Source organism: Manis javanica, chromosome 1 (assembly GCF_040802235.1).
Source record: "Manis javanica isolate MJ-LG chromosome 1, MJ_LKY, whole genome shotgun sequence".
NCBI classification, from domain to species: domain Eukaryota; kingdom Metazoa; phylum Chordata; class Mammalia; order Pholidota; family Manidae; genus Manis; species Manis javanica.
In genome coordinates, this window is record NC_133156.1 from 142,419,882 (window position 1) to 142,436,167 (window position 16,286).

Genomic DNA, 16,286 nt, shown 5'->3' on the forward strand with positions numbered 1-16,286 from the left:
GACAACAGCCAGACTACATCCACACGTGTAAGAGCCCAGCACCTGGTGAAAGGGGTAAGATACAAGCCACAGCCAGGCAGGACCCGAGGCCCTTCACCCCAGCTCCTGGTGGGAGGAGAGGACTTGGAGTCGGGAGGAAGAGGGAGCCCAGAACTGCTAAACACCTAGCCCCAGCCATCCGCACCAGAGCACAGACACAGTGCATGCATGGAGGGCTGGAAACTAGGGAAACAGGGCAGCAAGAACTCTGAGTGGGTCCCGAAGCTGATGCCCCTGTGACAAAGAAAAGTGAGTGCTTTTTGAAAGTCTTAAAGGGACAGGGACGCAACAGCTGGATGGAAACAATCCAAGTCACAGTCCAGAAACTGGAAATTCCAGGGAAACCCGGGCGCACTAACCCCCTGGGCAACAGCTCTGAGAACCCTCACGGAGGTAAACAGCCAAACAGCCCACTGTCTATTACCCCTCTGGGGCCCTACCAAAGCAGAGAAGCAGCCTGAGGCTGGCCACGCCCTCAGCAAGGGAGCTTCCCCCATACCGGCCGGGCAAGACACAAAGACCCAGTCTACACACAATTGCCCAACACAAGCCACTAGGGGTCACAGTTGTCCCAATAAGGAAAGGCCAGTAGCAAAGGAAAGTTTGGCTCTCCCAGCTGACAGTCAATAGCACCTATCAACATGAAAAGGCAAAAAAATTTGATCCTGACAAGACTAACCCAGAAAGCTTTGGCATCTGCTACATCTTCCCCTGAGAAGGAACCTGGGGAGATAGATTTAATGAGTCTTCCTGAAAAACAATTCAAAACAAAAATCATAAGCATGCTGATGGATTTGCAGAGAAATATGCAAGAACTAAGGAGGGAGAATACAGAAATAAAACAACCTCTGGAAGAACTTCAAAACAGAATGGACAAGATGCAAGAGACCATTGATGGACTAGAAAACAGAGAACAGGAATGCAGAGAAGGTGATGCAGAGAGAGATAAAAGGATCTCCAGGAATGAAAGAATTTTAAGAGAACTGAGTGAACAATTGAAATGGAACAATATCCGCATGATAGGGGTACCAGAAGAAGAAGAGAGAGAAAAAGGGATAGAAAGTGTCTTTGAAGAAATAATTGCTGAAAACTTCCCCAAACTAGGGGAGGAAATGGCCTCTCAGACCACAGAGGTACACAAAACTCCCATGACAAGGGATCCAAGGAGGGCAACACCAAGACACATAATAATTAAAATGGCAAAGATCAAAGACAAAGACAAAGTATTAAAGGCAGCCAGAGAGAAAAAAAAGGTCACCTACAAAGGAACACCCATCAGGCAATCATCAGACTTCTCAACAGAAACCCTACAAGCCAGAAGACAATGGCATGATAGACTTAATGCAATGAAAACAGGAGGGCTTTGAACCAAGACTACTGTATCCAGCACGATTATCATTTAAATATGAAGGAGGGATTAAACAATTCCCAGACAAGCAAAAGTTGAGGGAATTTGCCTCCCACAAACCACCTCTACAGGGCATCTTACAGGGACTGCTCTAGATGGGAGCACTCCTAAAAAGAGCACAGAACAAAACACCCAACATATGAAGAAGGGAGGAGGAGGAATAAGAAGGGAGAGAAATAAAGAATCATCAGACCGTGTTTATAATAGCTGGACAAGTGAGTTAAGTTAGACAGTAAGATAGTAAAGAAGCTAACTTTGAACCTTTGGTAACCACAAACTTAAAGCCTGCAATGGCAATAAGTACATACCTTTCAATAATCACCCTAAATGTAAATGGATTGAATGCACCAATCAAAAGACACAGAGTAATAGAATGGATAAAAAAATCGAGATCCATCCATATGCTCCTTACAAGAGACTCACCTCAAACCCAAGGACATGCACAGACTTAAAGTCAAGGGATGGAAAAAGATATTTCATGCAAACAACACAGAGAAAAAAGCAGGTGTTGCAATACTAGTATCAGACAAAACAGACTTCAAAATAAAGAAAGTAACAAAAGATAAAGAAGGACATTACATAATGATAAAGGGCTCAGTCCAACAAGAGGATATAACCATTATAAATATATATGCACCCAATACAGGAGCACCAACATATCTGAAACAAATACTAACAGAAATAAAGGAGGAAATAGAATGCAATGCATTCATTCTGGGATACTTCAACACACCACTCACTCCAAAGGACAGATCCACCACACAGAAAATAAGTAAGGATACAGATGCACTGAACAACACACTAGAACAGATGGACCTAATAGACATCTACAGAACTCTACATCCAAAAGCAACAGGATACACATTCTTCTCAAGTGCACATGGAACATTCTCCAGAATAGACCACATACTAGGCCACAAAAAAGAGCCTCAGTGAATTCCAAAAGATTGAAATCCTACCAACCAACTTTTCAGACCACAAAGGCATAAAACTAGAAATAAACTGTACAAAGAAAGCAAAAAGGCTCACAAACACATGGTCGCTTAACACACTCCTAAATAATCAATGGATCAATGACCAAATCAAAATGGAGATCCAGCAATATATGGAAACAAATGACAACAAGAACACAAAGCCCCAACTACTGTGGGATACAACAAAAGCACGCTTAAGAGGAAAGTATATAGTAATTCAGGCATATTTAAAGAAGGAAGAACAATCCCAAATGAATGGTCTAATGTCACAATTATCGACATTCTTGGGAAAGAATGTTCTTGGGAAAAGAACAACAAATGAGGCCTAAGGTCAGCAGAAGGAGGGACATAATAAAGATCAGAGAAGAAATAAATAAAATTGAGAAGAATAAAACAATAGCAAAAATCAATGAATCCAAGAGCTGGTTCTTCGAGAAAATAAACAAAATAGATAAGCCTCTAGCCAGACTTATTAAGAGAAAAAGACAGTCAACACACATAACAGAATCAGAAACAAGAAAGGAAAAATCATGATGGACCCCACAGAAATACAAAGAATTATTAGTGAGTACTATGAAAACTTATATGCTAACAAGCTGGGAAACCTAGGAGAAATGGACAACTTCCTAGAAAAATACAACCTTCCAAGACTGACCCAGAAAGAAACAGAAAATCTAAACAGACCAATTACCAGCAACGAAACTGAAGCGGTAATCAAAGAACTACCAAAGGACAAAACCCCCAGGCCAGATGGATTTCCCTCGGAATTTTATCAGACATACAGGGAAGACATAATACCTATTCTCCTTAAAGTTTTCCAAAAAATAGAAGAGGAGGGAATACTCCCAAACTCATTCTGTTAAGCCAACATCACCCTAATACCAAAACCAGCCAAAGACCCCACCAAAAAAGAAAACTACAGACCAATATCCCTGATGAACATAGATGCAAAAATACTCAACAAAATATTAGCAAATCGAATTAAAAAATACATCAAAAGGATCATACACCATGACCAAGTGGGATTCATCCCAGGGATGCAAGGATGGTACAACATTCAAAAATCCATCAACATCTTCCACCACATCAACAAAAAGGAAGACAAAAACCACATGATCATATCCATAGATGCTGAAAAAGCATTTGACTAAAGTCAACATCCATTCATGATAAAACTCTCAGCAAAATGGGAATAGAGGGCAAGTACCTCAACATAATAAAGGCCATATATGATAAACCCACAGCCAGCATTATACTGAACAGCGAGAAACTGAAAGCATTTCCTCTGAGATCAGGAACCAGACAGGGATGCCCACTCTCCCCACTGTTATTTAACGTAATACTGGAGGTCCTAGCCATGGCAATCAGACTAAAAAAAAGAAATACAAGGAATCCAGATTAGTAAAGAAGAAGTTAATCTGTCACTATTTGCAAATGACATGATATTGTACATAAAAAACCTTAAAGACTCCACCCCAAAACTACTAGAACTGATATCAGAATACAGCAAAGTTGCAGGATACAAAATTAACACACAGAAATCTGTGGCTTTCCTATACACTAACAATGAACCTATAGAAAGAGAAATCAGGAAAACAATTCCATTCACAATTGCATAAAAAAGAATAAAATACCTAGGAATAAACCTAACCAAAGAACTGAAAGACCTATACTCTGAAAACTACAAGTCACTCTTAAGAGAAATTAAAGGGGACACTAACAAATGGAAACTCATCCCATACTCGTGGGTAGGAAGAATTAATATCGTCAAAATGGCCATCCTGCCCAAAGCATTATACAGATTTGATGCTAACAAATTACCAGCAACATTCTTCAATGAACTGGAACACATAATTCAAAAATTCATATGGAAACACCAAAGACCCCGAATAGCCAAAGCAATCCTGAGAAAGAAGAATAAAGTAGGGGGGATCTCACTCCCCAACTTCAAGCTCTACTACAAAGCCATAGTAATCAAGACAATTTGGTACTGGCACAAGAACAGAGCCACAGACCAATGGAACAGACTAGAAACTCCAGACATTAACCCAAACATATATGGTCAATTACTATTTGATAAAGGAGCCATGGACATACAATGGCGAAATGACAGTCTCTTCAACAGATGGTGCTGGCAAAACTGGACAGCTACATGTAGGAGAATGAAACTGGACCATAGTCTAACCCCATACACAAAAGTAAATTCAAAATGGATCAAAGACCTGAATTTAAGTCATGAAACCATTAAACTCTTGGAAAAAAACATAGGCAAAAACCTCTTAGACATAAACACGAGTGATCTCTTCTTGAACATATCTCCCTGGGCAAGGAAAACAACAGCAAAAATGAACAAGTGGGACTATATTAAGCTGAAAAGCTTCTATATAGCAAAAGACACCATCAATAGAACAAAAAGGAACCCTACAGTATGGGAGAATATATTTGTAAATGACAGATCCGATAAAGGCTTGACGTCCAAAATATATAAAGAGCTCACACGCCTCAACAAACAGAAAACAAATAATCCAATTAAAAAATGGACAGAGGAACTGAACAGACATTTCTCCAAAAAAGAAATACAATTGGCCAACAGACACATGAAAAGATGCTCCACTTCGCTAATTATCAGAGAAATGCAAATTAAAACTACAATGACATATCACCTCACACCAGTAAGGATGACTACCATCCAAAAGACAAACAACAACAAATATTGGCGAGGCTGTGGAGAAAGGGGAACCCTCCTACACTGCTGGTGGGAATGTAAATTAGTTCAACCATTGTGGAAAGCAGTATGGAAGTACCTCAAAATGCTCAAAACAGACTTACCATTTGACCCAGGAATTCCACTCCTAGGAATTTACCCTAAGAATGCAGCAATCAAGTTTGAAAAAGACAGATGCACCCCTATGTTTATCGCAGCACTATTTACAATAGCCTAGAATTGGAAGCAATCTAAATGTCCATCAGTAGATGAATGGATAAAGAAGATGTGGTACATATACACAATGGAATATTACTCAGCCATAAGAAGAGGGCAAATCCTACCATTTGCAGCAACGTGGACGGAGCTGGAGGGTATTATGCTCAGTGAAATAAGCCAAGCGGAGAAAGAGAAATACCAAATGATTTCACTCATCTGTGGAGTATAAGAACAAAGGAAAAACTGAAGGAACAAAACTGCAGCGGAATCACAGAGCCTAAGAATGGACTAACAGGTACCAAAGGGAAAGGGACTGGGGAGGATGGGTGGGTAGGGAGGGATAAAGTGGGGGAAGAAGAAGGAGGGTATTAAGATTAGCATCCATAATGGGGGAGTGGGAGAAAGCGGAGGGCTCTACAACACAGAGAAGACAAGTAGTGATTCTAAAACATATTGCTATGCTCATGGACAGTGACTGTAAAGGGGTTTATAGGGGGGACCTGGTATAGGGAAGAGCCTTGTAAACATAGTATTCTTCATGTAAGTATAGATTAATGATAACAAAAAAAAAAAGCAGTTCCTGTGTGGTGACCTCCAATGAGTTCTACACAATGATATAAAGGGCATATCAAAGTGTGGGCAAAGGGTCTGTATGTGTTTATACAGAAGATCAAAGCCTAATTGGGCTACCCAGAAAATGAACTAAGATATGATATGAAGAACTTCCAACATCAGCACTCTCTGGAAAAGTCATACCAGATGATGATCATCAAAAAACCTCATCAAAGATCCAGGTGCTGCTACAGCTGTAGATGCACTCATCCCACCGGTTCCTGAACTTGCCATGGGAATGAAGAAGGAGATATCTAAGGTGGCCTGTGCATACAGTAAAACAACAAATTTGACTGCATCCATACTGTCGGAACTCAATCAAGAATTAGGACAAGTGCAAGTTGTAGCGCTCCAAAATCTTACAACTACAGACTATCTACTGTTAAAAGAACATATGGGATGTGAACAGTTTCCAGGAATGGGGTGTTTTAACTTGTCTGATTTCTCTCAGATCAAGTTCAGTTGGACAATATCCATCATATCATAGATAAATTTTCACAAATGCCTAGGATGCGTAACAGGTTTTCTTGGTTTCACTGGAGATAGTTGGTAATTATAGGTCTGCTTTGGTTATGTAACTGTATTCCTATTATGTTAATGTGTGTGCACAATTTAATTAGTAGTTTAAAACCTATACATGCTTAAGTTACTCTACAAGAAGATATGTCAAAGAAATAATCAATCTTTCCATGTTTTCTTCCATCTGCTACTTCTATAGCTTTTCTTCTTTCTTTCTAATTAAAACCCTTAAATAGAACCCGTGCCTCATATAGAATTTACCGAGTATCATAATTCTTCCAAGTGGTAAAGATACCTCAAGACAAATGCTGGGCATAGAAGCCACAAGGCATAAATCTACAAAGAAGTAAAAAGCTAACCTTCTCAAAGAATATTGCTTCTCTCTCACTTACCAACTTTACATTTCCCTGTATGACTCTGGAAGATGACTGGTTAGCCAGAGACGGGTAAGATTCCTCAAGGGAGGAACAACCTAAGACAGGCACAGTCACAGGGGGGCCATCAGGTGAGAAATTGGGGATCAACAGAGGTGAGGCTTAGAACCTCACCGCCCCCCTGTTTTGAGAGAAATCTTCTGCATCTGTGGATGTTTTATTGCCCTTGTCTACCTTGGATTAACACTTAGTCTACAGGCACACACCTGATCATCTACATTTGCTCTCTTTCAACACTAAACTATGTTTTCTACCTTTATCTTGCATCTGCCTACCACTTCAGCATTTTATTAAAAATAGTAATAATAATAATAATAATAATAATAAGGGAGAAATGTGGGATTCACATAGAAATCAAGTATAAAAATCAAACGAATATTCGTATTTGACCTGATTGTTTATAGTTCATAATGTGTGATCAAAACCACAAGTTTCTGTGATGACTGCCCTTGTACTGTTCACCATGTAAGAACTTATTCACTATGTAAGAATTTGTTCACCATGTAAGAACTTGTTCGTTAGGCTTCAGAAGTTTGGAGACTGATGAGAATTAGGCTTGGGGTGGATTAGTGATTATGCATTGAGCATTGACCCCCCTACACAGAATTTTATTGTTCTTAACAACCATTTGATCAATAAATATGAGAGATGCACTCTCAAAAAAAAAAAAAAAAAAGGAAAAAGTCTCTCTTTCTCCCCATTTTGTAGGATTGGCCTTGTGTAGGAGAGTGCCCTGTGTAGAATACATGTATTTCATGGTTTGGGCAAGCTAGAGGTTAAGTAAGTTTAAGGTGGGATTTTCATGGTGCTGGGTCTCCCAGTGCATGGTCCAAGGAGTATGGACTTGGGTACCCTTTGGAAGGCGTCCTGGGTAGACACCTGTGGGTTCTGCACTGGTGCGGAGATGGTGATGGACAAACAACAGGTTGGGAGTGCACTCCAGGTAACTCCCTGATTGGCACCAGCTGAGTCCCCTGTGCCTCTTCACCTGTGCATTCTCTTGTCCACTTAGTACCACTCCTAGGAATTCCTGTATCAGGCACCCACTGGTTCCCTCTGGTGGTGTGGAGTCAGGCTCCATGAATGCTTCCCCTGGCCCCTGCCCACTATGGACTGCTCTGAGCAATTCCTGCATTGGTACCTGTAGAGCCAGCTAGCAGCAGGATCAGGCACTATGGGCAAGTGCACTCCCCCGTGGCCTCTATGCACTCTGGGCTGCTTCCGGGAATTCCCATGTATGTGCCTGCCTTTCCTGGGGGCAGAGGTCAGCCCCACGTGTGTTCCCCTGGGTACTCTGAGGAGTTGGCTCAGTGGCACCAGCCTGCAGATTTATGCATCTTCCCTGTGAGCTAGGGAACTTTCTAGTCCTGCTGATGGGGGCTGGGATGGTGGATAATAGGCAACAAGGTGGGACTGCTTGGGCATGCCCAGATCCTGCTCTCAGCTGCATTACGATGTGCAAAGTGAGCACAAACAATGTCTCTGGCCATATCTTCCAATCCCAAATTGCTTCCAGTGGTTTCCTTGCCAAGCAGTGGGTGTTTAGTTCTCAAACTTAGGCTCTTTAACTTATGGTCTAGTTGCACTCTAAACCCCTAAGCTTTTTAAACTACTCTGGAGAGGGAGTCCATGCCTGGCTCTTCCAGCAATATCCCTCCCAAGCCCTTCTGCAGGTGGCTGTGTTGGGGTAGGGTTCCCATGGTTCCCATGTCACTGTCTCTCCTGCATTCTTTTTAAAGTGATCTTTCTCTCCCTCACTGTATAGCAGGTGTTCACTTTGGTCTCCATTCTTCTTCAGGGTGAAGTATTTTGTGTGTATGTGTTGATTCAGTGTGTAGGTGGGAGAAATTAGATGCAGGCTCTCTCTACTCCACCATCTTCCCAGAATCCCAATACATATCTTATGTGCCATTTGTGTTTTCCATTCTATGTTTTGCTTTCAAAAACTGCCCATGTTGATACATTATGTATCTGGATAATTTATTTCAGCTGCAAATTAGTATTTATTCCATATGTATGTTGTGTATGTCATGCAATCATATTGTATTTGTCCATTTCCCTATTGTTGATCACTTAGGTTGTTTCCATTGTTTTGCAACTGCTAACATGCAGGCATGAACAGTCATGTACTAGTCTCCCCAGCACAGGTGCAAAGGTTTCCCTGCAAGCTCTACTTATAAGCAAAATTGCTGAGAAAATGGGTATTTCCATATAAAATATTACCAGGTATTGCTCATAGGTTACCCAGGTGTTTCACTAACTTACTCTCTCATGAACAGTGCATAAGAGTTCTTATTTCCCCACCTCCTCTTCAGTACTTAGTACTGTCAAACTTTCTGATTGTTTGATAGCCTGTGGAGTGTAAAATTATATCTTAGGTTTAATTTTTATTTCAATTCCTAAAACGTTGGAGTACCTTTTAATGTGTTTACAGGCCATGCATAATTTTTTGTTTTGCTATGCATCTGCTAAACATGTGTTTGTTCACCACTCTTCTATTTGATCTTTACATTTCTATCTTAATAATTTGCAAGAGTGATAGGAGTTATTTATATGTTCTGGAAACTAACCTCTGTCAGTTACATGCATTGCAAATATCTTCTCTTTTAATGTGTCTTGCTTTCTCAACTTGGTTTGTGCTGTGTATGTTTTTGTTTTTATCACAAAGAAATTTAATTTTGATGCAGCCTATAATGTGTGACTAGAATGGCAATTCAGAATGTAGCATCTAGAACCAGATGCCCAGGGACATAATCCTGGTTCCACTACTTGTTGGCTGTGGGACTTCCAGCTACTTACTTAACATCTTTTTACCTCAGTTTTATTATCTGTAAATGGAAAACTATTAACTCTCTCAAAAGCTTTATTATGAAGATTAATTGTAAATCAGATTATTGCCTAATATAAAGTGAGAGCTATCTGAGGGTTAGTTATTAGAACTTGTACTTTCAATATATTGCTTTCAGAATCCTTTCCCAGCATCACTGATTCATGTACATATTTATGTGTATGTTTAAAGGATAAATGTTACTTATGATAGTCCCTATTATAAATAGATATTTTTTCACAACATCAGGGTTCTGGAACCTATATATAGTTATCTTTAAATACATGTACACTAATCTAAATTAAATCTATATTTTATTAAATTTAATTATTTACGGATTACTTCTATTTCAAGTAATAGCATTTTGGTGATGAAAGCAAACTTCATTCCTGCAATTGAATGTGCATAAAAGTTATAACAGTTTCAAAAATGACTTCTATATTATATGAAATTGAATAATGAAATTGGGAGAAAGTTCACCAAACACCTGCAATAAGAGTATCTGAGACAGAGGCATAATCCATGTTTATCAAATAAATAGTTTGCTTTTTGTTAAAGCATCCGCCTTGGATTCAAGGGTATGAAATATGCAATTGCATAGAATCGCCAGAGAGAAGTGTGCACTTAAGAGAAAATAAAATCCAAGCCTGGTTTCTCTTGGGACTTCTATTTCCTGTGGTCAGTCATACGAATAATGCATTCTAACTGTACTAAAGGGATCAGGAAGCCATGAAAATGATTAATGCTCTTGGTCTGCCCAAAGGGAAGGTACCTCTGCTTTGAGCAGAGAGTTTCATAGTCACTGACAATAGCATTTTTTTTCAAATGTAATAAAATTTTCTTCTTGTTTCTGTTGCATCCCAAAATTGAAACACTTTTTAAAGAACTGAACAAAAAGTAAATATCATGTAATAGTATGATGTGTAGCTCTACCCATAAAATCACCAGTTACTGTAGATAACTAGATAAATCTCAAAAGATGAGTAAAAGTTGTGGCACCACCTTATTTGTGCTAGAGTGACCCAAGACATTTTCTTCCAACTCTGTTCTATGGAATTGGAAGATAACGAAGCAGGAAATGCCTTACCGAGTCAAATACTGGCATGTTTCTGTATTATTCAGTGTGACATTTATTCTTCAGAAACGAACAATCCTCTGACTTCTGATTTTAACACAACAGTGGATTATTTCTCACTCATGCTGTGTCTTCTCTGGGTTGACAGGAATCTTCCCTGAACATACCCAGGGACTCATCTCAACACAGGGCATAGGACATACAGAGAACATGATCTCATGCTTGTCCTTCTGTACCTGGGGCAGGAGGCGGCACTTGTCACTTCCTCTCAGAAGCTTTCACTTGACCCCAACCGCATGCCAGGGTCTGGCAAAGTGTGATCTCAATGTGCCTGCAAGGAAAGAAGTGTGCAACTTTGATGAGCCCGCAGAGAGGCACTCATGATTCACTCACTCATTGTGCCTCAAGCAGGAAGTATCTTAGTGTGTTTCCCTACACTACTTTTGATTGTAAGTGAAGAATATGAGCCCTGGAGTCAGGCAGACTAGTTTAAATCCTTTCTGAGTTCCTTATGATCTATGTGGTCAAGCTATTTAACATTAGGAAGTCTGTTATTCCCCATCTATCAAAAGAGACTTGTGATATTTATGAATTAGCAGAGCCATGGTGTACAGTAAGTACTGAGTAAAGGGCTGTTCTGGTTAAAGGAATATAGGAACATAGAGGCGGTAGTAAACCTGGAGGGTGTAGCATGAGAACATTTTAATTGTATGAGTTTCTTGGGGCTACCATAACAAATCACCACACATGGGTGGGCTTAAAGCAAGAGACATTTATTTTCTCAGTTTTGGAGGCCAGTTGTTCAAAATCAAGGCGTCAGCAGGGCTGTGTTGCCTATGAAGGCTCAAGGGAAGAATCTTTACTTACCTCTGCAGGTGCTGATGGCTCCAGACATTCCTTGGCTTATAGATGCAGAATCCCAATTGCTTCCTCCATCTTCTCATGGCCTTGAACTGTGTGTCTTTCTCCTCTTTTATCTCTTCTGAGAACACTTATCATTGGATTTAGGTGATCTCATCTGAAGGACCTTTAACTTAATTACATGTGCAAAAGCTCTCCTTCCAAAAGTAACCATTCATAGGTTCTAAGAAGTTGAGGTAGACATACATGTCGGGGGAAGTGGCACCATGTAACCCACTGCAAATGTGAAAGCATTTTCTACCCCTCATCAGATGGCACTTACTGATTGCACATACTGTACAGTTTTATAAATGTGGATATTAGGATTACATTTCTGTTTTAAGTGTTAAACTTTGTAGTTAGGTGTTACTTAAACAGTGCTACATCTTTCTGATGTAAGAAAAAATCACACTGGACTGAACCTGTAGTGTTATCATTTCATGTATCAGTTCTATCTGTAGCTCTCTAGCTCTCATCATTGCAAAACCATTTTCCAGTTGGCTAAAATGAATTGGTTCAGGTGCAAGATACACTGTATAAGCTACATATCTCTTAAGGGACTACTTTTGTATTCTTTTATATCAATCATGGCTTTTCTGAACACTGATTTGTACCAGAATTTCCCTTCTCCCTGTAAAGGTATTCATAAGCCATCTGTAAGGTACAGATTAAAAGTCTAAAATCTACTTGCTGTTGTGAAACCAATGAGCTATTCATAGAAGCTACTTGATCAGAGTAAAAGGTTTAGTGAAGTAAGTGTAGAAAATCTGTCTGAAAATGATACCTGTCAGTAATTGGCATCTAGATTTCTCATTGATTATTGACATATATAAAAGAAGTATGGAGGACATGTTTGCATATATAATGAAAGAGTTATTTATATTTAGAAATTTTTAATTCATTTATATATTTAATGAGTCATTCAAAACAGATCTCTGTTGCCTACATAGGTGCACTGTGTACAGTGTCTTTGGCATGTCATGCATATGAGCAACTCTTTCTACCTGGGTCATGTCATAAGATGTATTTGAAGAATGGGAATTTGGGAACTGTATATTCAGTTGGTGGTAAAGTGTTAGAAATTTTTAATCACTATTTAAACTAATAACCAAGTGAAAGGAACTGGTCATATGATATGTCTAGAAGAAGGTATAGGTTTATTTTATCTTCTTTATAATGGAAAAGGAGAAAGTTATTTCTTTACTAGACTACATTAAAAGTCTACATGAAACGACAGACTGGAGCTTTAAAATAACGAAACTTAGGAAGGATTGCATGTATGTAGAAGCTGTTGTAAGGAATAAGTATAATGGTCTGGGTTTTGTAAAAACTGAGCTATTCTCTGAAAATTACCAAGCAATGTCCATTTATAACAGGATAATACCTGTAAATTGAAAGACGTATATACCAAGTGGATTCAAGTTAAGATGGTATCAGAATAGGATCCCTTTTCTCAGTAAAAAATTAGAGAATGTGCCGTGAGCCCCCATTATTACCCTAATGTGCCTTGTGTCTTCTGGTCTAGGATCCTTCCATTTCTAACCAATGCATTATATGTATGTATTCTCTTTTTTACAGTTCAGCAGAAGAGCAGTTTCACTGGCAATCACAAGGTAAAATACAGTTTTTTGATGAATACTTACATGTAGTTCTATTGATTAAATTTCTTGTGAACTTTAGAAAAAGACTTATACAAATGAGTATGACAACACTGTGGTGCTAAAATTAAATAAAGCTGTTGTGACAGCTTACAATTTCATGACAGTGAAGTTCTCTCAATTCCCTAGTAACTTTTATGTTCTTCATGAATATATGGAATTAACTGGCCTTGGCTTTTAATACTGGTTAATCAAAGATTCCTCTGTGATAGCTAATGAGAACTTCATGGAAGTAGTATCTTAGGATACTTGTCATTATTAAATGATATAGCCCAAAGCTTTAATACTAACATTACCATGTGTTTGCTAATCACTTTAAAATATTGTATTTCAGATGGTCAAAAAGACATCGAAGATGAACTTACAACAGGTCTTGAGCTGGTGGACTCCTGTATTAGATCACTGCAGGAATCAGGAATACTTGACCCACAGGATTATTCAACAAGTGACAGTAAGTTGCATGACAGTTATGCTTGAAGATAATTTAAAATATAAGAACATTATTCCATTCTTTTTTCTAATATAATTAACATCATGAGCCATATCTGAAAGGACAAATATTTAAGCTTGTTTTACCCATTTCACTCTACTCTCATTTATTTACTTCCCCATTACCCACCCCCAACTTAAATTAGATTATAAACTCTTTCTGAAGTCAGTAGTTGGCATCTAAATTTCTCAACAATTACTGACAGTGAATCTCTCCACCATTTCTCTGGTATCCTTTCTAGTATCTAGACTAGGATGTTGTATGAGCTCATCATATATTTGTTTAATCAACACACATCTGCTTTAAGATTCACTGCCAGTGATATACTCATACAGATTGTTGTTGTTAGAGATCTTAAACAGTACAGCAATTATATAACAAAATAGAAAAACAGTGATACAATATATGCATCCCATTTAGTACAGGGCTATAGCACTATGCAATAACTCCTTACATATCTGTATTTAACTGTCTTAATTGCTATAATATTCTCAACAGAATATTTAAAAATTTATTTTTCTCTGCTTAATTATGGGTTTTACAACCTGAAATGGCTGAAGCTTAGAAATGAAAGTGCTAAGTTGAAATAAGTCTCATTTAATAAATCATAAAATTCTTGACTTACATTAATAAAATCCCACAAAAAGCTAAAAATTAAATCATTAAAACATATATCACCATGATAATTTCTACATCAGAAATCAGTGGAGCATTTTATTCCTTAATTTGAAAAAATAAAAGTCCTTTGAATACCCAGAAAGATTTGCTATATAAAAAGAAACCATAAGAATAATATAACATACTGATCTTAAAACCATTTAATTTACATATTAGTTCATTTTTTCTATAATCTTTATAATACTACTCTTAGGATAACATCATCATGAATATCCCAATTTATTTAAACCCACATTCATCCCCTCCTTAAAACTTTGAATATAAAATGGTTGATTTGTATTATCCTTGTTTTCTGTATTTTATATTTTAAAATGTAGGATTGTTACCTCTTCTCTATCAGAGTCAATAACTATGTCTCTCTGATGGGGTAGTCATAGTTAGAATTATAGTTAATCAATATTTGAAATACATGTACTTTCTTTATTTGGGAGTCAGGAAAGCATAGATAAAATTGTGTATCTTGTGGGGGGGTAATTTTCGATATCTCATTTTTCATACAATATTAGAGAAACATATTTGGTTGTGAGTTTAGGAGAGGAGATAACCTTTAATACATGGGAAGTGCAGAAAAAGAGATGGATGAGTAAATGAGAAGCAAACAAATTAACATAGAGGGGATACGTGTATCAATCTAGCACTACAGGTAAGCATGCTGAGTTCTTAGAGAATAAAAATTCAAGTTTGCAATAAACAAAGACAAAATAGTCATGCAGTATTTATTAGAGACACACATATTAATTTTAAAAATGTTAAAACTAAATGAACAAAGAAGTGACAGTAAAGTAATGAACACAGAGTGGGACTGGAAAGACTAATGTGAGGTGAGGTGGAATTTAATGCAAAAGCATTAAGCACAGTATCGAAGAAATCATGCAGTGAAAGTGTCTCATAAAGATGCAGTAAACTCATATTAAAATCTTGTGAACAAGTATGCACCAAACCACACAGCATCTGAATATAAAAAAAAATTATTGAAAGTGAGAGTAGATGAAAAATATTATGAGCATTTCAATGTACATTTCTAAGAATGAGACAGAATCCTAGGAAAAAAAGCCACAGAGAGTTGGAGTAAGTAATTAACAGTCCTTGTATTAAATAAGCTTTAAAAGTTCAATCCATTGAAGGATAATATATATGTCCAAGGAAAATTTTAAAACCTCATCAGCTGCTAGATAGTAAAGACAATCCTGAAAATTAGAAAAAATGGGAAGGCCATATTCTTTGATAAATCCAAGAAAATTAAAAGTAAATGATAAAGTGATAAACAAAACTGTATTCACATTAAAATCAAGAAACTCCATGAAAATGGAAGCAAGAAAGCAAATCTTTTTTTAAAAAACTGCTTAAAAATCAAATAAAATGGCTACATTTTATAACAAAAACATAGGAGTATGGGAAAAAAACTACATTCAGAGTAAATCTTAACTTTATTATTAAAAACAAAGGACAAAAAAATATACGCATTTTTGGGAAACCTTAAAAAGAGTTAAACAAACTAAAATGAACTAGGAAGATGGGAATAATAAAAGCAATGCAGAGATACTGTAAAATAAAATAGTAGAAGAAATAAATAAATACTAGAAGAGAAATAAATTAAATAATAGAGTGGATAAATATATGAACTCTCTTTTACCCTTAAAGTCAACTAGTAATGTTGACCTTTCTTAATTGAGACACTCTGCTACGTACTAGAGACACGGAAAGAATTTCTAGTGTTTACTTTTGTTTTTCTGCCAAAATGTGCTAAAA

General features: G+C 37.6%; 1 protein-coding gene across 6 annotated transcripts in view; it reads left to right on the plus strand.

Moving 5' to 3' along the window:
• Positions 1-16,286, plus strand: part of CTNND2 (catenin delta 2) — a 925,492-nt gene that overhangs the window by 496,342 nt on the left and 412,864 nt on the right. For all 6 annotated transcript variants that reach the window (XM_073237801.1, XM_073237811.1, XM_073237821.1 and 3 more), the window contains 2 exons: positions 13,290-13,324; positions 13,704-13,820. In XM_073237801.1, coding sequence (XP_073093902.1) covers positions 13,290-13,324; positions 13,704-13,820 — 152 coding nt within the window. The remainder of the gene's footprint in view (positions 1-13,289; positions 13,325-13,703; positions 13,821-16,286) is intronic.